At 45.0% G+C, this 26,193-nt stretch overlaps 1 protein-coding gene across 1 annotated transcript in view; it reads left to right on the top strand.

The window, feature by feature from the left end:
* LOC138261162 (cytochrome P450 2K6-like) overlaps nt 1-26,193 on the top strand; it is a 44,340-nt gene that overhangs the window by 9,544 nt on the left and 8,603 nt on the right. The window contains exons 3-6 of the mRNA XM_069209863.1: nt 9,884-10,033; nt 13,420-13,580; nt 17,891-18,064; nt 22,463-22,604. Coding sequence (XP_069065964.1) covers nt 9,884-10,033; nt 13,420-13,580; nt 17,891-18,064; nt 22,463-22,604 — 627 coding nt within the window. The remainder of the gene's footprint in view (nt 1-9,883; nt 10,034-13,419; nt 13,581-17,890; nt 18,065-22,462; nt 22,605-26,193) is intronic.

Raw genomic sequence — 26,193 nt, forward strand, 5'->3', positions numbered from 1 at the left:
TGCGCGTCCTGGCATAGAGAGAAGTCAGCTTAGGAGTGGTTAGTTTTGATGTTTGTCATGAGTGAGGGATAGCGCTGCTGCCTGGGGCAATTGAAAGGTAGCTCTGCTGTCTGCATTGATAAGAGACCAGGTTACATATTTTGGCCCAGGTATGGTATTGTGTACTCTTGTTCTTTGCAGAAAGGGCCCAATGCCTTCAGAGAGTCATCTCACTGCTACTCTGTAGCATTATTGAAACAGAATAGTTACCAACAGAACAAAGTGGAGATACACAATCCATACCCAGGGTTTACTCCCATGATAAAGAGTTTTCATTATTTCACATTGCTGTCACCCAAAAATGTAATGCTTTACTTCCACCAAGGTTATAAACCAGAGCGGGCATTTGTAAATATATTTTGCCTTGGATGTGTTACCACTGCCCAGTGCTTAATTTGTAACACAGTACCAGCTGGGGCCTAAAGTTTTGCTCAGAAGGCCGTGTACATTGCGATGTAAGGTCAGGGTGCCAAATACCAAGGCTTCATAGCCGTGATCCCATTTTATGGCTTTTTTCCAACCACACACATTTCCTTTCTCTATATCTCACTCTGGCAGGTTCTATTTTATCCCTGCTTTCTCCACTCGTCACTGTTTTTCTACTTTCTCTTCCTCCGCCTTCCCCCTTTTGTGTTTTTCTCTCACTTGCTGTAGGTCAAGGTTTGTTGAGGAAAAATAAGTGCTGATCCCTAAAAATGAGTTCCCGTGTGCCTCACCTGAAACTACAGACTCAAATTAACCACTGCCATCACCATAATAGGAAACACATTGTTTTATTTTTGTGACATCTAACATGAAGATCTTCTGGAGCCATGCAGATCAATGATCAATGTAGTTTGAATGATGTCAAGAATGAATGCTGTTCAGCATGACAATCTGAAAACCACAAAATGACCTTGATTCAGTGGAATCTGCCACAACAACCGGTGGCATCTGTAAAGAAATGGCTCCCTGTTGCAGTTACCCCCCACTTTTTGCCTGATACTGATGCTGACTTGACTGAGAAGTGTGCTGGGACCCTGCTAACCAGGCCCCAGCACCAGTGTTCTTTCACCTAAAATGTACCATTGATCCCACAATTGGCACAACCCTGGCACCCAGGTAAGTCCCTTGTAACTGGTACCTCTGGTACCCAGGGCCCTGATGCCAGGGAAGGTCTCTAAGGGCTGCAGCATGTATTATGCCACCCTAGAGACCCCTCACTCAGCACAGACCCACTGCTTACCAGCTTGTGTGTGCTAGTGAGAACAAAATGAGTAAGTCGACATGGCACTCCCCTCAGGGTGCCATGCCAGCCTCTCACTGCCTATGTAGTATAGATAAGACACCCCTCTAGCAGGCCTTACAGCCCTAAGGCAGGGTGCACTATACCATAGGTGAGGGTACCAGTGCATGAGCACTGTACCCCTACAGTGTCTAAGCAAAACCTTAGACATTGTAAGTGCAGGGTAGCCATAAGAGTATATGGTCTGGGAGTCTGTTTTACACGAACTCCACAGCACCCTAATGGCTACACTGAAAACTGGGAAGTTTGGTATCAAACTTCTCAGCACAATAAATGAACACTGATGCCAGTGTACATTTTATTGTAAAATACACCACAGAGGGCACCTTAGAGGTGCCCCCTGAAACTTAACCAACTATCTGTGTAGGCTGACTGGTTCCAGCAGCCTGCCACACTAGAGACATGTTGCTGGCCCCATGGGGAGAGTGCCTTTGTCACTCTGAGGCCAGTAACAAAGCCTGCACTGGGTGGAGATGCTAACACCTCCCCCAGGCAGGAGCTGTGACACCTGGCGGTGAGCCTCAAAGGCTCACCCCTTTGTCACAGCCCAGCAGGGCACTCCAGCTTAGTGGAGTTGCCCACCCCCTCCGGCCACGGCCCCCACTTTTGGCGGCAAGGCTGGAGGGAACAAAGAAAGCAACAAGGAGGAGTCACTGGCCAGTCAGGACAGCCCCTAAGGTGTCCTGAGCTGAAGTGACTCTAACTTTTAGAAATCCTCCATCTTGCAGATGGAGGATTCCCCCAATAGGGTTAGGATTGTGACCCCCTCCCCTTGGGAGGAGGCACAAAGAGGGTGTACCCACCCTCAGGGCTAGTAGCCATTGGCTACTAACCCCTCAGACCTAAACACGCCCTTAAATTTAGTATTTAAGGGCTACCCTGAACCCTAGAAAATTAGATTCCTGCAACTACAAGAAGAAGGACTGCCTAGCTGAAAACCCCTGCAGAGGAAGACCAGAAGACGACAACTGCCTTGGCTCCAGAAACTCACCGGCCTGTCTCCTGCCTTCCAAAGATCCTGCTCCAGCGACGCCTTCCAAAGGGACCAGCGACCTCGACATCCTCTGAGGACTGCCCCTGCTTCGAAAAGACAAGAAACTCCCGAGGACAGCGGACCTGCTCCAAGAAAGGCTGCAACTTTGTTTCCAGCAGCCTTGAAAGAACCCTGCAAGCTCCCCGCAAGAAGCGTGAGACTTGCAACACTGCACCCGGCGACCCCGACTTGGCTGGTGGAGATCCAACACCTCAGGAGGGACCCCAGGACTACTCTGATACTGTGAGTACCAAAACCTGTCCCCCCTGAGCCCCCACAGCGCCGCCTGCAGAGGGAATCCCGAGGCTTCCCCTGACCGCGACTCTTTGAATCCTAAGTCCCGACGCCTGGGAGAGACCCTGCACCCGCAGCCCCCAGGACCTGAAGGACCGGACTTTCACTGGAGAAGTGACCCCCAGGAGTCCCTCTCCCTTGCCCAAGTGGAGGTTTCCCCGAGGAACCCCCCCCTTGCCTGCCTGCAGCGCTGAAGAGATCCCGAGATCTCTCATAGACTAACATTGCGAACCCGACGCTTGTTTCTACACTGCACCCGGCCGCCCCCGCGCCACTGAGGGTGAAATTTCTGTGTGGGCTTGTGTCCCCCCCGGTGCCCTACAAAACCCCCCTGGTCTGCCCTCCGAAGACGCGGGTACTTACCTGCAAGCAGACCGGAACCGGGGCACCCCCTTCTCTCCATTCTAGCCTATGTGTTTTGGGCACCACTTTGAACTCTGCACCTGACCGGCCCTGAGCTGCTGGTGTGGTGACCTTGGGGTTGCTCTGAACCTCCAACGGTGGGCTACCTTGGACCAAGAACTGAACCCTGTAAGTGTCTTACTTACCTGGTAAAACTAACAAAAACTTACCTCCCCCAGGAACTGTGAAAATTGCACTAAGTGTCCACTTTTAAAACAGCTATTTGTCAATAACTTGTAAAGTATACATGCAATTTTTATGATTTAAAGTTCCTAAAGTACTTACCTGCAATACCTTTCAAATGAGATATTACATGTAGAATTGGAACCTGTGGTTCTTAAAATAAACTAAGAAAAGATATTTTTCTATAACAAAACCTATTGGCTGGATTTGTCTCTGAGTGTGTGTACCTCATTTATTGTCTATGTGTATGTACAACAAATGCTTAACACTACTCCTTGGATAAGCCTACTGCTCGACCACACTACCACAAAATAGAGCATTAGTATTATCTCTTTTTACCACTATTTTACCTCTAAGGGGAACCCTTGGACTCTGTGCATGCTATTCCTTACTTTGAAATAGCACATACAGAGCCAACTTCCTACATTGGTGGATCAGCGGTGGGGTACAAGACTTTGCATTTGCTGGACTACTCAGCCAATACCTGATCACACGACAAATTCCAAAATTGTCATTAGAAATTGATTTTTGCAATTTGAAAAGTTTTCTAAATTCTTAAAAGACCTGCTAGGGCCTTGTGTTAGATCCTGTTTAGCATTTCTTTTAGAGTTTAAAAGTTTGTAAAAGTTTGAATTAGATTCTAGAACCAGTTGTAGATTCTTAAAAAGTATTCCAACTTTTAGAAGCAAAATGTCTAGCACAGATGTGACTGTGGTGGAACTCGACACCACACCTTACCTCCATCTTAAGATGAGGGAGCTAAGGTCACTCTGTAAAATAAAGAAAATAACAATGGGCCCCAAACCTACCAAAATACAGCTCCAGGAGCTTTTGGCAGAGTTTGAAAAGGCCAACCCCTCTGAGGGTGGCAACTCAGAGGAAGAGGATAGTGACTTGGAGGAAAATTCCCCCCTACCAGTCCTATCTAAGGAGAACAGGGTCCCTCAAACCCTGACTCCAAAAATAATAGTCAGAGATGCTGGTTCCCTCACAGGAGAGACCAACACCTCTGAAATCACTGAGGATAACCCCAGTGAAGAGGACATCCAGTTAGCCAGGATGGCCAAAAGATTGGCTTTGGAAAGACAGATCCTAGCCATAGAGAGGGAAAGACAAGAGATGGGCCTAGGACCCATCAATGGTGGCAGCAACATAAATAGGGTCAGAGATTCTCCTGACATGTTGAAAATCCCCAAAGGGATTGTAACAAAATATGAAGATGGTGATGACATCACCAAATGGTTCACAGCTTTTGAGAGGGCTTGTGTAACCAGAAAAGTGAACAAACCTCACTGGGGTGCTCTCCTTTGGGAAATGTTCACAGGAAAGTGTAGGGATAGACTCCTCACACTCTCTGGAAAAGATGCAGAATCTTATGACCTCATGAAGGGTACCCTGATTGAGGGCTTTGGATTCTCCACTGAGGAGTATAGAATTAGATTCAGGGGGGCTCAAAAATCCTCGAGCCAGACCTGGGTTGATTATGTTGACTACTCAGTGAAAACACTGGATGGTTGGGTAACTGGAAATGAAGTGTATGACTATGTTGGGCTTTATAATTTGTTTATGAAAGAACACATTTTAAGTAACTGCTTCAATGAAAAGTTGCATCAGTATCTGGTAGACCTAGGTCCAATTTCTCCCCAAGAATTGGGAAAGAAGGCAGACCACTGGGTCAAGACTAGGGTAACCAAAACTTCCACTGGGGGTGACCAAAAGAAAGGGGTTACAAAACCTCCTCAGGAGAAAGTGGGTGACACTAGAAACAAAGAAAAAGAGTCCTCTGTAGGCCCCCAAAAACCAGACCAGGTGGGTGGGCCCCGAGACACCTCCCAAAACAAAGGTGGGTACCAGGGTAAGAGCTGGGATGCCACTAAGGCATGGTGCCATAACTGTAAACAGACAAAGCACCACACCAAGGACCCTTCTTGTCCCAAAAACAAACCCCCTAGCAAAATCCCAGGGGTAACCAGTGTAGCCATTGGGGATGACTCCTCAGATGAGGAGGTCTTCATAGCTTTCAACTGGAAAATGGGCCCAACAGGTGAGTTGGAGATTCCAGAGGGAAGTAGACACTTCCACCACCTACAGGTGAATGGAATCCCAGCCACTGCCCTGAGAGACACTTGTGCCAGTCACACTATTGTGCATGACAGGCTGGTGCTCTCAAACCAGTACATCCCAGGAGAGATGGCCAGAGTAAGAGTTAGCCCAGACAGGGTCACTAATAGGCCTGTGGCTCTTGTGCCCATAGAAGTGGGTGGAACTTTTAGCTGGAGAAGGGTGGTAGTCAGTACAGACCTCCCCCTTGATTGTCTCCTTGGAAATGACTACCCAGAGGTTAGTCAGAGCCTAAGAGAGGAACTGGTCCAGTGCCAGTCCTCTCCCAAGGATTCTGGAGTGCCTGCCTCTGCAGTAAATGCAAGTAGGCCCCAGAAGAAAAAGAAAAGGAAACAGAGTAGGAAAGGTGGACAACCTTTAGCCAAGGTTCCAGCAAGCCAAGGAGATTCTGCTCCAGTAGGGGAGAACTCCAAAAGTGGCTCTGATAGAGTCCAACCTGACCCACAAGAAGTCCTGGCTAGTCAGGCAACTGTTAAGCCTGAGTGGGTGGCTCCTCAGCTAACAGAAGAAAGAGTGGAAGAAGGGTGTTTACTACAAGATGTGGTAACCCCCCACTCTAATACAGCAGACAGGCACCCTGAACCCAAAGAAGCCTGTAACTTAGCCCCTTCCCTTGTAGGTGAAGAGCTAAAGGTGTGGTTCTGGGCACTGACAGCTGTCAGTGGCCTCTGCTGGGTGTTAGCCTTTATGGCTGCACTATCCTTGGCATGGTGGTCTGACCCCATGCCAAATAGCAAGTTAGGCCCCCTGACCCTGTTGGTCATGGTGGGGTTACTCCAGCTCTGGGTAACCTCTTTGGGTAAGCTAGGGGTGACCCTGGCTAAGATAAGATTAGCAGAGGTGGATACCTCTAACCCCAAAATAGAGAGAATGGGTGAAGACATAAAAAGCACAGACAAGAGGCAGTTCAGACTAGGTCCTATCACTGTGGAAGTGGGTCAGTTCCCCAGAGGGAATGACCTGAACAGGAGGATGTAAGGCAGAGTAGGCCCTGCAACAAACCAGCCATTTCCTCTACTCTTCCTCGCCTGACAGACTAGGAAGACTCTTCCAGCTTTGGCTGAGTCTCCTGGCCTGTGGGCTGGGGGGGGCTTGTGTAAAGAAATGGCTCCCTGTTGCAGTTACCCCCCACTTTTTGCCTGATACTGATGCTGACTTGACTGAGAAGTGTGCTGGGACCCTGCTAACCAGGCCCCAGCACCAGTGTTCTTTCACCTAAAATGTACCATTGATCCCACAATTGGCACACCCTGGCATCCAGATAAGTCCCTTGTAACTGGTACCTCTGGTACCCAGGGCCCTGATGCCAGGGAAGGTCTCTAAGGGCTGCAGCATGTATTATCCCACCCTAGAGACCCCTCACTCAGCACAGACCCACTGCTTACCAGCTTGTGTGTGCTAGTGAGAACAAAATGAGTAAGTCGACATGGCACTCCCCTCAGGGTGCCATGCCAGCCTCTCACTGCCTATGCAGTATAGATAAGACACCCCTCTAGCAGGCCTTACAGCCCTAAGGCAGGATGCACTATACCATAGGTGAGGGTACCAGTGCATGAGCACTGTACCCCTACAGTGTCTAAGCAAAACCTTAGACATTGTAAGTGCAGGGTAGCCATAAGAGTATATGGTCTGGGAGTCTGTTTTACACGAACTCCACAGCACCCTAATGGCTACACTGAAAACTGGGAAGTTTGGTATCAAACTTCTCAGCACAATAAATGCACACTGATGCCAGTGTACATTTTATTGTAAAATACACCACAGAGGGCACCTTAGAGGTGCCCCCTGAAACTTAACCAACTATCTGTGTAGGCTGACTGGTTCCAGCAGCCTGCCACACTAGAGACATGTTGCTGGCCCCATGGGGAGAGTGCCTTTGTCACTCTGAGGCCAGTAACAAAGCCTGCACTGGGTGGAGATGCTAACACCTCCCCCAGGCAGGAGCTGTGACACCTGGCGGTGAGCCTCAAAGGCTCACCCCTTTGTCACAGCCCAGCAGGGCACTCCAGCTTAGTGGAGTTGCCTGCCCCCTCCGGCCACGGCCCCCACTTTTGGCGGCAAGGCTGGAGGGAACAAAGAAAGCAACAAGGAGGAGTCACTGGCCAGTCAGGACAGCCCCTAAGGTGTCCTGAGCTGAAGTGACTCTAACTTTTAGAAATCCTCCATCTTGCAGATGGAGGATTCCCCCAATAGGGTTAGGATTGTGACCCCCTCCCCTTGGGAGGAGGCACAAAGAGGGTGTACCCACCCTCAGGGCTAGTAGCCATTGGCTACTAACCCCTCAGACCTAAACACGCCCTTAAATTTAGTATTTAAGGGCTACCCTGAACCCTAGAAAATTAGATTCCTGCAACTACAAGAAGAAGGACTGCCTAGCTGAAAACCCCTGCAGAGGAAGACCAGAAGACGACAACTGCCTTGGCTCCAGAAACTCACCGGCCTGTCTCCTGCCTTCCAAAGATCCTGCTCCAGCGACGCCTTCCAAAGGGACCAGCGACCTCGACATCCTCTGAGGACTGCCCCTGCTTCGAAAAGACAAGAAACTCCTGAGGACAGCGGACCTGCTCCAAGAAAGGCTGCAACTTTGTTTCCAGCAGCCTTGAAAGAACCCTGCAAGCTCCCCGCAAGAAGCGTGAGACTTGCAACACTGCACCCGGCGACCCCGACTCGGCTGGTGGAGATCCAACACCTCAGGAGGGACCCCAGGACTACTCTGATACTGTGAGTACCAAAACCTGTCCCCCCTGAGCCCCCACAGCGCCGCCTGCAGAGGGAATCCCGAGGCTTCCCCTGACCGCGACTCTTTGAATCCTAAGTCCCGACGCCTGGGAGAGACCCTGCACCCGCAGCCCCCAGGACCTGAAGGACCGGACTTTCACTGGAGAAGTGACCCCCAGGAGTCCCTCTCCCTTGCCCAAGTGGAGGTTTCCCCGAGGAACCCCCCCCTTGCCTGCCTGCAGCGCTGAAGAGATCCCGAGATCTCTCATAGACTAACATTGCGAACCCGACGCTTGTTTCTACACTGCACCCGGCCGCCCCCGCGCCACTGAGGGTGAAATTTCTGTGTGGGCTTGTGTCCCCCCCGGTGCCCTACAAAACCCCCCTGGTCTGCCCTCCGAAGACGCGGGTACTTACCTGCAAGCAGACCGGAACCGGGGCACCCCCTTCTCTCCATTCTAGCCTATGTGTTTTGGGCACCACTTTGAACTCTGCACCTGACCGGCCCTGAGCTGCTGGTGTGGTGACCTTGGGGTTGCTCTGAACCTCCAACGGTGGGCTACCTTGGACCAAGAACTGAACCCTGTAAGTGTCTTACTTACCTGGTAAAACTAACAAAAACTTACCTCCCCCAGGAACTGTGAAAATTGCACTAAGTGTCCACTTTTAAAACAGCTATTTGTCAATAACTTGTAAAGTATACATGCAATTTTTATGATTTAAAGTTCCTAAAGTACTTACCTGCAATACCTTTCAAATGAGATATTACATGTAGAATTGGAACCTGTGGTTCTTAAAATAAACTAAGAAAATATATTTTTCTATAACAAAACCTATTGGCTGGATTTGTCTCTGAGTGTGTGTACCTCATTTATTGTCTATGTGTATGTACAACAAATGCTTAACACTACTCCTTGGATAAGCCTACTGCTCGACCACACTACCACAAAATAGAGCATTAGTATTATCTCTTTTTACCACTATTTTACCTCTAAGGGGAACCCTTGGACTCTGTGCATGCTATTCCTTACTTTGAAATAGCACATACAGAGCCAACTTCCTACAGCATCTATCTATCTATCTATCTATCTATCTATCTATCTATCTATCTATCTATCTATCTATCTATCTATCTATCTATCTATCTATCTATCTATGGCCCTGTCTCACTCACACACCCACACATGACCCACACATGATTGTAATGGGAGAGTGCGCATTTTCTATTCTGACTCCATGCACACCTGGATACCTGAGTAGGTTATACAGCTCACAGAAGCAAAAATAACTGGCATAAATACTCTTATCATAATGGGAAGAAGAATGAATCAGCCAGGTACTTGAACGCGATATGAGAGAAGGTTGCCCCAGGAAACGAAATGTGCATCTACAAATATGATTGAATTTCCCTTGTGTGTGATTCTCTGGTATGCGAAACCAGCCACAAATGGATCCTGACTAGGCAATGGCATGACATTCCAGGAATCCAGGTGGAAACTTGCGCTTGGCCCAGCATTCCGTGCAGACTCATCAAACTTTTTGTGTGTTCCAGAAAATAGTAAATCTAGACTCAGAAGTCTATTTACATTTTTAACTAAAGATGTACTTCTTTTTTGTAAATTGGCCCCTGTGTATGTGTTCTGGAAGGCTTGCACCCTGCCATTGACCATGTGTGGGCCTAGCACAAAACTGTTTTGCCTTGGACCTTATGGTATTCTATCAATGTTTGAGGTGGAGATGACATGGACAATAATGTGGTATTTAATCCATGTCTTTAGACAAATATTTAATCCATTTATTGTTTGTAGGAATTGGCTTTAGTCATGGGGAGCCATGGAGAGCTATGCGGAGGTTTACTTTATCAACGCTGCGTGATTTTGGAATGGGCAAGAAAACCATAGAAGACAGAATTCTGGATGAGTTACATCCCCTTATTAATCATTTAGAATCTTATAAGGGTAAGTCACGGGTGGTTTCATTTGTATTATATTATGGTCATTCTGAAGTATAATGGACCCACTCAGGGACGTACTCTGGATCCTGTTTTTTTCAGTGAATGAAAGAGTATATAAGCATACACGTTTGGAGCAACATGCATTTAGAAGTGTTGTCTTATAATATACTCTTGGAATGTGTTTCTGCTGCTCTTTTTCAATATGTAAAAACTGGGCAAAATGTTAATGTATATAGCACTTCATAACATGCCTGCCATTTCTAGGTGCTGAAAATATCAAACTGGAAGGCTTAGTTTGCATTTCAAGAATGGGACCTCATGACCTTCAGATAACGACAAATGTTAACTCAGTCTTGTTGGCCTGTTACAAGGAGGTGCCATATACCAGTTTAGGTAGTCTGAAACATTAAAAACTGTGTGTACTTGTAAAGTTATGTAGACATGATACATACTCTTATTTATTATATGATTATCTAAAACATTACTATTGTTCCATCTTTGTAGGGTTATGTGAATGTCATATGACTCTGCTTTATCAAAGAAATGCCTGAAACAGGGACACCTCTTTTTCAAACGTTTGTAAAGTCTCAAGGTTCAACAAGAACCATGTTAATAGAATGAGCCCCTAGTATGCTTCTCACATGACTGAAAACAGACATTAAGCATCTTGGTATCATCTAGAATTCCTTCTCAAGCAATCATGTTCAACTGGTAGCTAGTCTAATAAGAGATGTTACTTTGTGAATATCAAAAATATATTTCACCATAGTGCCTACCTGTCAAGCATTTATGTCAACTCGACATGCAGACCTACAATGAAAATAGAGAAATTGATGGGTGTAGGGATCCTGGTATGTTAGAACCTAATAATGTTTTGTCTAATTATAACCACAAGCACCCTATTTGGTCTCCAGCCAACCAAGATCTTGCTCCTTTGACAGTAGGCCATACAAAAAGATGAAAACACATACCTAGTAATGGAGAACATTTTACCATCATAATTACTCATGTCAGTGTATGGTGCAGGTCTTTGTTCCATCTCTTCCCTGATCTCTGAATAATATTTGTCTTATTCACTGAGATCCTATAACACTCACCTCCTCTCAGTGCCATGATTTGTCATTGTTATTAATGTAGCCTTATAGCCCACCGCATCCGGCTATACTGGCCATTACAGGCCCGCTCTAGCGTTAAAAGCCCGAGCCGAAGACAAGGGCCTGTAACAAGGGATCGGGACTTTAATACTGGTATGTGGGTAAAGCCCAGCTACTGAGGGCTATAAGGCTATTCGAACATTCTGCCACTAGAAATGTTTTAAGAAATAAAACAAAGACCACTTGGGCTCCCTGAGGCCTTTGGTCACAACAACAGCTGTGAACGAAAACATTGAAATGTTGGAGCTCCGGGCTTCTACCGGCCATTAGAAGCCCAGGGCACTCCATTATTTTCAGTGGAGCTCCCAACATTCCAATGTTCTATCCTACGTTAGGGCCTTCCTAAGGATAATACATAATTTGAATTATCTTTCCATTCATCTGAGATAATTAAAAAGTGGCTTTGTCTCCAGACAGGTCCTGATGATATGCCCGGTAAAAGAAGTGGGTGATGCCTGATGTTTTGAAGCTACTGAGGTGGCAAGTCACTGGTTTAAAGAAGACACGAGGTCCTACTGCTATTTGGGAGACATGAGCCAGTAGAAATCAAAAAGTGAAGGGGCATATTTATGAGAAAGTGGTGCATCGGTCCCAATTCGCCACTTCTCTTGCATCACCCTTGCCTCACCTAACAACACCATGGTTGTGCCATATTTATAATACGGCACACTGTAGCGGTCATTACCACAACAGCGTCAGACTTTTTGATACTGTTGTGGTGCTTTGCTGCACTAGTGGCAAAAAGTTTGATGCTAGCGCAGCAAATCGCAGGGAGGCCCATTGATTTTAATAGATGCGTCCTTTTGACTCCTGCCTTGAGCAGACATTAAAAATGACGGGCTTCCCTGCGGGGAAACGCCCCCTTGCATACATTATGCCTGGTGCAGGCATAATATTGCGCAAGGGGCTGCAAAGTGGCGCAATGCATGCATTGCCCCACTTTAAAAATCTGGCACAGGGGAAGGCCACCTTAGCTTCGCCTTAGCAGCAGAAAAATTATGCTATGGCTAAGGCGGAGCAAGGGGAATGTAAATATGCCCCAAAGTCTTGTACTACCACTTGGCAGGCAAGTCCCATCTGAACCCATTGTAATAATGCAATTTCTGGTGTCAGCCATAAAGCAACAGAGAACTTTATAAAGAAGGGGGACTGGAAGACTGGTGATCATAATAAAGGGGGGGGCTGGAAAATGAAATTCTATATAATAAAGGAGTGAAGCAAAGAGCTCACCACTCCATTTCTGCTGTGATTTAACCAGGGTCCCTGGAACTATACAGCAGGGGAGGATCAAATTATGTAGCGGCATTGGCTAAAGTATACAACTGGAAAGGTTTAATTATGTGGCATAACGCATCACATGTTGTGTTAAAATTAACTCATTATTTTTGGAAATTTTACACATGTTAACACTACCTAGGAAAAGGGTTCACCTCATAAGTACCACTTTGACACCCAAGTACAAAAATAAGTGGGGGAAAAGTAAGCAGTCATCCTTTGCCAAGAGCCTTCCACTCCACGGCAACACATGTCACTGCAATTTCATTAACCTTTGATCCATTTGATGAAAAAACTTACTTTTTCTGCTGAACTCTTCAGATTACGTATCAGATGATGAATTATGTAGAAAATGCAACAGTTCCAGAATTGTTCGGCCACAAAATCACATAAGTGTGAAGGTTCAGACTTAAACCTATATTTTCAGCACCAGGAACTACTCTTTTATGGGTAACAGTTGCGCTATAGAGATTTACACTACATAGCATATCTTCTCAAACGTCCTTTCTTAGAGGATGTCCATTCAGTGGTGTATGAGCTTTTCTGCAGCTCCACTCTTTTGTGCAGCAACTACATTGAAACCCAAAATGTATTTGAATTGTGACAGTACTTGCCAAAGCACATATGTTTCTATATCCTGTTTAATGATGTCACTATTGTTTATGCTACTCGAGAAGATAGTCTCCCATTATCTATGATGCACTCGTTGAACCATGTCTAATTCATTATTGCTTATTGCTGTCTGAACACTGATGACATGTGAAATAATGGAAGTAAAGATCTGCTTTAAGGATTTCCCTTATTCAATGACAACATCAAGGGATATTTGCAAAGAAACAATTCCAGTAGAATAGCAATACCCCTATCTTTGAAAACGAATAATGGATACAAAGATTTCTGAACTACAGATGCTTAAAACATTAACCTATTTTAAAAATCTAGTATTTTTATTGAAATCTAGGAAAACCTTTTGATACCAGGATTATATTGAATAGTGCTGTGTCCAACGTCATCTGCTCCATAATATTTGGAAAGAGGTTTGAATATGAAGATCCTACATTTCTGACTTTGATCAATCTGTTGGGTGATAATTTCAGATTGCTGGGTGCTCCTCAGGTGCAGGTAATTATCGGCTTCATCATACAATATAACTTTTTGTTTCTAGTTTGTTGTATGTTAATATGTTATCTCTGTAGCTGCAAAACAGTATTGATTTTTACTTACGATGTCAGTAGTTTCCAAAGGCACCAATACTGTGGAACAGAAGTGTCTTTGGTGATAAATGTATCCTAGGGAGTCCGATATTTTCTTTGATTGCTCTATTCTGCCACTATGTTACCAGTGTGCAGTAATTAGTCATCATGTCCTGGGCTCAAACTTGTATAGTTCAGTTTACTTTCTCAGTTTCCCAAAACAGGTCCTGCTCGCCTTCACCAACCCCTTCACTTGAATCATCCCCAATTGGCCTTCCTTCATAAAATTTACAGTCCCATGCACTTCACCTCGTATCACTGTACTCATTGGGCCCCGTTCACAAAAGAGGATTGCACATTTGCACCCACAAGTTTGTATAAGAACAGATGTAGATATTTCTGCAGTTCACAAAATGTTTCCATAGTAAGCTAGGTAAGTTGTGTGAATTGCAACTTTCTTGGCTTTTGTCAAACAACCATTTATGAATTCCTGGCTCTGCCTGTATGTTAACAAGAACATTTTGATGGCTGAAATGCTTGAATTAATCTCAGTCACTGGCAATCTCTCGGGCCGTATCACAATTCATCATTTTTTTACCACTATGCCACCTCAGTTGGGACCCAGCCGAATGCAAATTCTTCTTGACCCTGTCCTAGAGGGAACAGTTCAGCCCAAACTGCCAGCCAGGTCCTCCCTGAACCGGAACACAAGCAGCCTAGGACAAGTTTTGCCATGAAAAGGGCTCATCAGACAGGTATAGCTTTATTCCAGTGGTACCGGGGACCTACATCTGGACATACTCATCACATTTAGGGCATCATCTGTATCAACAAGCTGATGAATGGAATGCTTGACTTAATCTCAGTAACTGGCAATCACTCAGGGAATCATCCCACCCTGCTGCCACACCACCTCAGCACAAGCCCAGCAGTTTGGACTGTTCCCATTGAAGCGGAGTTGTTGGACTTTTTAGTTTATGCAGGGTCATCCCCAATCTTTTTGTTTCCTGCCTCCTATTTTTTCTGACCTGTTGCTGTTGGTTTTTTAACTCTGAGCACTTTACCACTGCTAACTGGTGCTAAAGTGCAATTGCTGTCTGTGTAGATGGTATGGTTGATTGGTTTATCCATGATTGGCATATTTCATTTACTAGTAAGTCCCTAGTAAAGTGCACTAGAGGTGCCAGGGCCTGTAAATCAAATGCTACTAGTGGGCCTGCAGCACTGGTTGTGCCACCCACATAGGTAGCTTTGTAATCATGTCTCAGACCTGCCATTGCAGTGTCCGTGTGTGCAGTTTTAACTGTAAATTCGACTTGGCAAGTGTACCCACTTGCCAGGCCTAAACCTTCCCTTTTCTTACATATCAGACACCCCTAAGGTAGGCCCTACGTAGCCCCAAGAGCGGCATGTACTGTATGGTTAAGGTAGGACATATAGGGAGTGATTCTAAGCTTGGCGGGCGGCGGTAGCCGCCCGCCAAGCGGGAACCGCCAGAAGACCGTACCGCGGTCAAAAGACCGCAGCGGTCATTCTGGGTTTCCCACTGGGCTGGCGGGCGACCGCCGAAAGTCCGCCCGCCAGCCCAGCGGGAAACACCCTTCCCACGAGGACGCCGGCTCAGAATGGAGCCGGTGGAGTGGGAAGGTGCGACGGGTGCAGTTGCACCCGTCGCGAATTTCAGTGTCTGCAAAGCAGACACTGAAATTCTTCATGGGGCCCTCTTACGGGGGCCCCTGCAGTGCCCATGCCATTGGCATGGGCACTGCAGGGGCCCCCAGGGGCCCCGCGGCACCCCCTACCGCCATCCTGTTCCTGGCGGGAGACCCGCCAGGAACAGGATGGCGGTAGGGGGTGTCAGAATCCCCATGGCGGCGGAGCGCGCTCCGCCGCCATGGAGGATTCTCAAGGGCAGCGGGAAGTCGGCGGTACACCGCCGACTTTCCGTTTCTGGCCGCGGCTGAACCGCCGCGGTCAGAATGCCCAGCGGTGCACCGCCAGCCTGTTGGCGGTGCTACCACCGACCTCCGCCATGGCGGTAATTACCGCCAGAGTCAGAATGACCCCCATAGTAATGTGTTTTATATGTCCGGACAGTGAAATATGGCTAAATTCGTTTGTCACTGTTGCAGGGCCTATCCCTCTCATAGGTTAAGATGGGGGCTACCTTTAAATCTGATTAAAGTGTAGATTCCCTTTGGGAGCGGATGGACATGTGGAGTTTGGGTTCTCTGAGCTCACAATTTAAAAATACATCTTCTAGTGAAGTTGGTTTTAAGATTGTGTGTTTGAAAATGCCACTTTTAGAAAGTGAGCATTTTCTTGCTTATACCATTTCAGTGACTCTGCTTGTTTGTGGATTCCCTGTCTGGGTCAGTTTGACAGTTGGGCTGGTTGCACCTCACACTAGACAGTGACACAAAGGGAGCTGGGGTGTAGTCTGCATTTCCTGATGAGCCATCTGTGTAGGAGGGAGGGGAGGAGTGGTCACTCACACCTGAAAGGGGGGTGCCTGCCCTCAGACAATGCAATCTCCAACCCCCTGGTGAGTGTCTGGGGCCTAGCCCGAGCAAGGCAGGATTTCACATTCAAAAGAGACTTTGCTTTGAAGTAAGCCTACTTCAAAGGAGAGATTGAGTATAAGAAGGGCACCCAAAACCACAGACTTTAGAACACTTCTGGAAACCAAGAGGAACCTATGCCTGGAGAAGAGCTTAAGAGCTGAGGAAGAAGAGCTGCCCTGCCGTGACTGTGCTTTGTGGAGCTATCCTGCAGTTGCTGCTACTGCCAGAGTAAGAGGGCAAAGACTGGACTTTGTGTGCCTTCCATCTTGTGAAGATCTCCAAGGGCTTTATTTAGAGCTTGCCTCCTGTTGTTTGAAGTCTCAGGGACAGCAAAGATTTCTCCCTGCCAGCACCTGGAGTCTCTGGAGAGACTTCTACTCTAAACTCTGGTGACCATCCAGTTCCTGGGACCCTGAAAGGAGAAGCTGGCAGCCTAAGAGGAAGAAATCCACGCACAGAACGCCGTGCGGGGAAAAGATCAAGGCGACTCCGATCTGCGGCTGAAAAATCGACGCGCCGCCGGCTTCGCGGCTGAAAATCGACGCTCGGCTGCAATGCAACCAAAGAATCGATGCACGGAGCTGGAGAAACGACGTGTAGCATCGCTCACTGAGGCTGGTGAGATCGCAACCCGTGTTGCGCGGTCTTCGGATCATCGTGCGGCTGGATTTCCGACACAAGTACCACTGGGCATGTAAAAACAACGCAAGGCCTGCCCGGACCCGAGAGTGCTGACCGGATCGACGCATTGCTGTCCTGCGGGGAGAAAAAACAATGCACCCGACCCGACGAAAGAAGAAACGACGCAAGGTCTCGCTCGTGAGTAAAATAGACGCATCGTAAGCCCTTTTTGACGCACACTCGCCCATGCAGGGTTATTTTTGATGCACCAAAGGTACATTTTCACGCTAACAGTGTTAGTGTGTGTTTAAAACTACATGAAGACTCTTTTTGCTTTTTAATTGATAACTTGACTTGTGTATTGTGGATTTTTGTCATTTTGGTCTTGTTTTGTTTAGATAAATATTTTCTATTTATCTAAACCTGTGTTGTGTCATTTTGTAGTGTTTACATTAAGTTACTGTGTGTGTTGGTTCAAATCCTTTACACCTAGCACTCTGAAGTTAAGCCTACTGCTTGTGCCTACCTACCAAGGGGGTAAACAGGGGTTAGCTGAGGGTGGTTCTCTTTTACCCTGACTAGAGTGATGGTCCTTGCTTGGACAGAGGGTAACCTGACTGCCAACCAAAGACCCCATTTCTAACAGGAGTCAAGACTGACTTTCATATGATGGAGTCCAAACTGTTGTGGCATGCTGTGCAAAATAACAATGGACTGGAATGTGGCCCGAGTGATTACTAGTGGCTGACATTAATCCAAATAGTAATTTTTGCAAAGGAGTAAAGATGGGATTTAATAATACAATTATTTTTTTACATTTCAAGAATATATATAAATATCAGATTAATGTTCAACAATACTTAGGATATGCTAGTGTCATGAAATATTTTCAGACCATTGACAGCAAGGAGCTGAGACTACTTGTAAAGCTATCAGCTGCTTAAACTTAAAAAACTGTGTCTTCCAGGAAACCAGCACCTTGAAATCTTTTTTTAATTGTTTAGGACTATCCAATAACCAGTTTTAATCTATAATTATAATTTATTTCTTACAGCTGTATAATTTTTATCCCTATCTTGGATTCTTACTTGGGGCTCACAAGACTTTGGAAAGAAATGTGGATCAGCAAATTGCTTTCTTCCAGGGCTTCTTTAAAGAACACAAAAAGGAATTTGATGCAAACAACATCACTGGATTCATTGATGCATACTTACTGAAGCAGGAGCAGGTATGCACATTCATGTGTAATCATAGCCACAGCTGACCTAAGGCTGTTTATAATATTTGCTTTTTCGCCAACAAATGCAGAAAACCAGTCTCCTAACAGCTTTTGCAAGGTCTTTCCTACTAAAGGAGTTTTAGAAGGGTAATGCACTTTTAGTTAGTTGCTAGGCATCTATTGAGGCATTTGTCTAGGGCCATAGCATCCTACCGGCCTCCAGGTCCTGCCCCTTGCTTCTCAGCAACCAATTTCAAACTTGTGGCATAGGTTGGAATGTAGCCAATCAGATTGTGAGATTTTTGCCTGCACCTCTGTCATTACCCTGAAAAACCGCCATGAGAATATGTGGTGGTGAAACTACCTGCTTGATTCTGAGAGGTTCACGCTGTGAGGGAGTATGTGAAAGTGGTGGCCTCCTCCACCACGCCACTGGACTCAAGTAGTGCCTGCAGATTCCTCTCTTGCCTCCCCCTCCCTCCGGACAAGCTGTGCCTCAGGAAGGGACAGTTCATTTCTACCACAAATACTGGTAATCCTAGGATTAACGTCACTGGGGTGAGGAATCATCTCCTGGCAAAACAGGAATCCTGGTGTTGTAATGGAATATAAAGGATCCACTTTTTTGTTAAAAGGGTGTTTGCACATCTCCAGCGAATGTATTTCCAGAATGCCTCAAAAGAGACACTCACTGAATCCTCCACAAAATTGACATCCATGTAATGCAGGGGATGAGCTCGAGGATTCTTCAGGACCATGCAGTATCTGTTAGATATATATGCCACCAAGGAGCCCTGCATGCTGACCAGGCAGGGTAGAGATATAATCAGCATCTCGCTGATGTTCACCACCAACCTTCTATTCTTTCCCATTATAACTGAGGGAACAACAACTGCCACACCAGAAGCCAGGTGCGGGGAAGGGGATTAGACATGTGTCCGGGCAGTTTGTCGGTCGAGGTCTAAACTGAGGTCTCCGTGTGTTGTCAGATGATGCATTGAGAGCATAATGCAATTTTCTGCGATGAATGTGCATCTACTTTTCTCATTTCATAGACTGCCCCAAAGCATTCTTTGTTTTAGATTCACTCAATTTTCCCTCAGTCATGTGGGGTGCAGACCCTCAGGTGTTGATTATTTTCCGTGTCCCTCTGAAGCTACCCCTTTTTTGATTTACTTTCCATTCACATCGAACTATGGTCAAAACTGACTACTTTATGGCACTGTGTGCATTTCTGCCTTGAATGTCAAGAGGCGTACTCTTGTCCTATAGCTTATGTCTCAGGGTTACATTCCCGTCCGCATACTCTCTAATAACACCATTCCCATTTAGTGCCAACTTCAGTGGAAAGTCTACAGCTCACTATCTGCAAGTCCTCACTCTCACCAGCACATAAGCAGCATCAATTGTGCAAATAAAGCAACTAATGACCTGGCCCCTGAGTATTCAATGGGCCACAGGAGTGCAACATCACTCTACACTGATCATTTCCCTTACCCAATAAACCATTGAAGCTTGGCAGAGCACAGATGAACTACCTGTCCCATTTATTGGTTATTTTTCCAGCTTCCAGGTATTATAAGTATTTAATTCACCACAGCTAGGCAAATTGTGTAACATTAGGAATGTGCAGAATGTCAGTGAAATTTTGCAAAGTTTGGGAATATTGGGAACATTGGACAGCTTTGCTGGAGAGCATGATTTCCCACAGTAATTTTTTAGTGGGAGAATTCACTCCTGCATTTCATTCCTGGAAAATTTCAGTCTATCAGATCATCTTAAATGCTACAACCAAGAAATGACCACTGCACCTTTACCAAGTCTCGATTAACACAAATTATTTTTTCTGTCAAACGACTGCTTATTATTACAATGTGAATCCTCAACCACTCTTTTTCTCTGTAGGTCATGCACCAATCCATCAACAAAAAAGTGTGATCATAGTTTACTTTGTTAAATATTTTTGATACACTCATAAAATCAAAAGGCAGGATTTCTCCATTCACGCATGCAGGATCTATAGCAACATCTCCATCAACACTACACTGACGCAAACTTTCTGCAATATAGGCAGGGATTTCTTCAAAGAACAGTATTACCCCCAAAGAACAGGAATCACCCTATAACTTGTCCCCTGTAAATGATCCTGAAACATTCCCTAGGTTCATACCACTAGTTCTGTGCCTCTTTGCTCACCAACTGGATTGCACTGTACATACATATCTACATAAATTGAGTGTGGGAGAATACCCCCCAATTATTTTTTTTTACTTGATTTTAACCCACAAACGCTACCTTTGCATGATGCTTTATCTTTAGTTTTTTTTATACTTTATAAACCTGATAAAGTAAGTGAATTTAAAGAAAAACTGTAAGGTGAGTGAAGATAAAGTTCCCCAATTAAGCTCACACAGATAATAAATGTTACCTGTCACATACCTTTATTTACATTTAAAAATTGTTTTTGTGTTTTGGATTTTGACACAAGTTACATAAATCTTCAAAATATGAACATTGTACATAGTGTCAGGAAATTAAACGGAGGTTTAATTTACATTTTACAAAAACCGCATATTTCAGTCTTATTACCTTTCTCTGAAGCACAAAAGTTTGGCAGAATTACTCTATATAATTCCTCTCTGCCTGATGATGGCCAACCCAGTGTTCCCATACCCAGTTGTCCTTGGTGCAAGAAGAATGGACCCAATTTCACTGCCTAGAACTTTCAGCAGGTAAAACCCTTTCTTCCATTTCCCACTCCTACCCTAAAATCTGTCTGCCTCCAACTGTGCCCTGAATGGAAGTCACTGCTCAGAGCCGGTGGTAAATGTGATTTTTAAATCCTTTGGGATAGGGAATACCTTGAAGAACTCAACATGGTAGTTCATGTCTGTGTAACTATTCCCCATTGTGAGGGTTCATAGACAACATTTCTTCACAATCACTCTTGTAGATATGTTCCTTAAGGCCCACTTCCAAATTCCTCTGCCCATCTCTTTAGGGATCCAAAGGAAATACCTCCTTTAAGCAGGCGGGTGAGCATTTGTGCAATGCGGAGGTTTGTAATTACTTACCTGTGTCTATTAGGAGTGACTCCAAACAATTCAAACTTAGAACAATTGTCAAAGACATGGTTGTTCACCTACCTAATTAGATAAGGTTACTATTTTTCTTCTACTGTAGTTTTTCTCAATTGATACCTTAGTTTAGCACTCGAATGCTGGGCAGTTTGTAAACCTCACACTAGGGCCCATATTTATACTTTTTTAGCACTGCATTGCGTAATTTTTTTACGCAAAAGCGGCGCAAACTTACAAAATACAATTGTATTTTGTAAGTTTGCGGCGCTTTTGCATCAAAAAGCAGCGCAAATGCTGCGCTAAAAAATATAAATATGGGCCTAAGTATTCTTCTTTAGTCTTAATTTGGGCTCATGAATGAGACAAGGAAACTTTTATAGAGATTCTTGGTTTGTGTGTGAAGGATGTCCCTGACCAGGTGGTTGTGGGAGTTTAGCATGCCACCTCGAATGTGTTTTGCCACTTCATCCTTTTGTTAGAGATACTAAATAAGGTTTATTGTGAGGCAGATGGGTCCTTCAGTCGGGGCAGAAGCTGGAGAGGGGGCCCAGTAAGGACGCGTGTAGGAAGTTTTTTCTGGGGCCTTGTCAAGAAAATGAAGAAGGGTCTCTCATAGGAGATGGACCTGTTTCAAAGTTTAAAGCATGTTTACCGGGAAAGAGGAAACACAACAGAGTCAGCATCTTGCGTCATACAGTGGAATTAGGTCAAATGAACTGTCTAGCCATTATTAAATATGGCGGCTTTGCATTAAAATCTGTAAATGCTTGATACAGTGCGGGGCAATGAAACAGCGTTTTTTGCGCCTTAATGACCCCTCTGCACCGCTTCTGATGGCCCTGTTTGTGAGCTCAGTTTATAATGTCGGTTGAAGGTCCAGCAGAAGGGCAGGAAGTTGGGGAAGAGAGCTCCTGGAGGGAGAATGATCTAAAGCAGAGAATCAAATAGGGACTATCATTTTCCAGTTATAGTGGTGCAGTAAAGGCATTTGTAGAACTGGTAGGTAATGTAATGTACTCATGCAGTCTCAATTCTGTCTCTGAATGTATAAATTCCTTGATAGGAGTCTAAACATTTTAATGTATAATATTTTCTTCTAGCCAGTTTGTCCTTTTTCTATTTTTAAACGAGTGTTTTGGAAACAAAACATGATCGCGAGCACTTCAAATTAATGATTCTTTGAATATGTTCTCTTTGTGTATTTTCACCTTTATCAACTACTTAAACATTGCATTGTTTTTCTTTGGTGTGGATGGTACATCTGTTCATATGATAGAGTGAGTATGTTGTTCTCTTGAGCCTTTAAGCATTGTGTTTTTTTTTTTAGGAATCCACAAATTCGAGCACCCATTTCCATGATAAAAACCTACTGTACTCTACTCTGGACCTATTTGCAGCGGGCACAGAAACAACGTCCACAACTCTTCGCTGGGGTCTTCTATTAATGATGAAGTATCCAGAGATACAGAGTAAGAGCTGCATGTTAACAGTCTGCACATTGTTTAGTGCAGTTCTCGATTCCCATTACACCAACATGGTTGCGCTGTTTTTTATGTTTGCTCTCCCAACAAACTCTGTATATATGACAACTGCTTAGGAAACAGCAAATCGACTGTGAAAAAGCTGGTCCGCCTCATAACTGTAGCAATTTTCCATGTAGAGTTACTATCTTCCAGGATGCTAATGTGCATTTATAGAATTTCTTCCTATAATTTCCCAGATCAATTTCTTAGGTTTAAATCATTTAGGGCCAGATGTAGCAAAACGCCAATTTGCGAGGTGCAAAGTGCGAGTCCATGCGACTCGCAATTTGCACCTCGCAAATTGGTATGCAGTACGGTGTCTCAGACACCGACTGCAACTCGCTATGGGGTCGCAATGACCCACCTCATGAATATTCATGAGGTGGGTCGCAAATTGCGGCCCCATAGCGAGTATAGGCACTCGCAAACATGGAGGCCTGCTGTAGTCAGCAGACCTCCATGTTCGTGACTGCTTTTAAATAAAGCAGTTTTTTTTTTCTCTTTGCAGCCCGTTTTCCTTAAAGGAAAACGAGCTGCAAATAGAAAAAAATACCGAAACCTTTTGTTTCGGTTTTTTTCAGAGTAGGCAGTGGTCCATAGGACCACTGCCTGCTCTGAAAAAATAATTTTGTGAGCATTCACAAAGGGGAAGGGGTCCCGTGGGGACCCCTTCCCCTTTGCGAATGAGTTACCATCCACTTCAAGTGGATGGTAACTGCGAGTTGATTTGCGACCGCGGTGCGAGTCGCAAATAGGAAGGGAACACCCCTTCCTATTTGCGAGTCGGAAACACATTTTGCGAGTCGGTTCCAACTCGCAAAATGTGTTTCTGCATCGCTTGAGGGCTTTGCACCTCGCAAACGGCGTTTTTCGCCGTTTGCGAGGTGCAAAAGCCTACCTACATCTGGCCCTTAGTCGCTGGCACCCTCCAGCCTGGTCACAGTTCTTCAGTACACAAGTTTAATTCAACTGCTAGGAACACATGTATGGAACCAAACGTGTAGTCAACGCGTAGAGGCAGAGGTGTGATGTGAGCAGGAATAACATTCTGAGACTATGGGATTCTGGCCTCAGCTGAGTACCTAGACAACCTTCAGAGAAATGTCTAACAATCCAACCAAAAACAAATGCTATTCAAGAAACTAAAAACGTAAAGTTGGAAATAAAGTAGAAATACAAAATTAAAAAAATATGTTAGAGCCTAAAGAGACAATAAAACAAATTGACATTTACATAATGCCCAATTGGAAATTATATAACTGAAACAGTGCAATGGCTGATAAATTACTAAAGGCCTTGTTTGGCCTTTGGCAGGCTGTACTTCATTCTACCAAGCCAGAAGAGGGATTTACTCCACTGCTCTGGCAAACTACAGTCCACCAACTTCAGAGATTTCCACCTGCCAGGCTAGGATCCCTGTACCCACAACAGAGACATCTCCATTGCAGGTCCGTTGAAGACCCTGTGGCATATTTATGACATTTGTGGCGTGAGGTAATGCAGCAAGTCACCTTGCTAAGCTGCTCTGCATCATAAGAAAGGGCAGGAACATGCCTTATTTATCCAATATGGCACATTCCTGTCCTTTCCCACTTCCTCTGGTGCCCTTTTGGCATCCTAGTGCCAATTTAAGCATCCTTGCACCATGATGCAAGGGTGCCTGCATTGCATGCAGGATTGTTTTTGTGTGAGAATGGACACCTTCCTCCACAAAAACAGTCCTGAAAGTCTTTTTCCTCTTTCTCTGTGTGCTGCGGAATGCAGCACACATAGAAAGGGTGGAAAACAAGCAGAAATAAACATATTTCTCAGTGTTCTGCCTCTTCTGTGGAGATGTATCATTTTGGCACATTCCCAGGTTTACACATTTTTGTAAATTTGTGAATTCATCAAAATTCAGGGAGGTTGCATGGGAACACCCATGCAAAACCCATGGAAACACTTTGCTGGCGTAGAGTAATGTAACGCAGCAATTTGCTCTGCATTACATTACTCAAGATTTACGATGCAATGCAAGGCCACACAAGGTGGCCTTGCGTGGCTTTATAAATCTCACTTAAGGTTTGTGTCACTCTTGCACCACGTTGCTATGTGCAAAAGCGACTCAAACCAGGCCATAATCACCCTGTATCTTTGCTGTATGGGCACCATGTTCAATTGAACCACACACAAAAAGTTTTCCTTTATATAAAAGAAACTACAAAAGTACGAGCTTGTTGTTGAACAGCTACCCTAGCTCACAAACTCCAAATAAGCCCCTAAGTCCATCATAAAATTTCAGTAAGGCATAGGGTCTGAGCTAGGCGAAGAGCCTGATTGAAATCTTGACGGACGAGGGAAATCTGTCACCATCATGATGGAGTAACTCATCTGCTAAGTTTTCAACCAGGCCCCAAGCCAAGAGAGAAGAAGGTTGGAGTGAAATATTCTCTTTGGCAGCTTAACGGATCTTCAGGGCTCATCCACATAGTCTGGGCAACAGCCCCTAAATTCTTTGAAGTTCTTCTGTAATCAACTGCAAATTCCTCAAAGGGGCATTGTGTGCCCTTTGTACCAGGGCATCTGACCTTTTTAAGGCAGGCTATCCCCTAGGCCTTTCACTGGACTCAGAAATAGTGTCCCTACCTGAAATGGTGTTCAGGAGAATGTCTTCAGCGGTTTTTGGAGGTGTCCTTTGAGGCAGAGAATTAAGTGGAGATCAACACAACTCATGTGATATTTCCTCAGTCAGGCAAAGCATGAAGTGTTCTATCTTCTCTTTTTCCACACTTGGTCAGTAGGTCTGGTGACGATTTGTAAAGAAAATAACTTTTTTTTGTTTTGTGGAAGGCATCCAAAAAACAATTCACAGTCAAACTTATATGTCCTACACCCATGCTGTTCACATTGAGATGTAACATAAGTCCAGTGAAATTTGTCTCTTGGTTGCTGGAGTCTCATATAGCATATCTGGTCCAAACCACATGGAAGAGTTCATCCTCAAAAAGCAAGGCGTGTTGTAGACAGTGAATACCCATTACACTATGATGCAACTTCACAATTTTGGGCTGAAATACTTATAGGATATTTCCAGTGGATCATGGATCCTGGTGCCCAGGTAAGGCTGTAAGACTGAAGGCAAACTGTTGGTTCATACCTTAGATCTGGTATTCAGACAAGACCTACAACACTTTGTTCTACTGTATTCCTCAATTGTGTATGCTTCATTGAAAAAGTCATGTAAAGCTTAGGATAGAAGGCCCATCAAACCTAATTTGTTTTTCTCCCTCTCATGAATACAAAAGAGCTATCAGTAATTTTGTGTCACAAGAGTGACATGGAATTAATCAGAATTACTCTGAGGTAATTAAAATTACAACTATATAATTAAAAGTTCTCCTAGGCCTACTCTTCATATCAGGCACATATGGGCTTCTACCCAATGTTTCAATGCAAACCTCCTTGCCTATGAATCTTTTGAATTGTTTTGTGCAACATGCCTGTCTGACCTTTCAAACACTGAGTTAAATTTAATAGCTACTACTAATTAATTGTA

This window comes from Pleurodeles waltl, chromosome 10 (assembly GCF_031143425.1).
Source record: "Pleurodeles waltl isolate 20211129_DDA chromosome 10, aPleWal1.hap1.20221129, whole genome shotgun sequence".
In the NCBI taxonomy this organism is placed as follows: Eukaryota; Metazoa; Chordata; class Amphibia; order Caudata; family Salamandridae; genus Pleurodeles; species Pleurodeles waltl.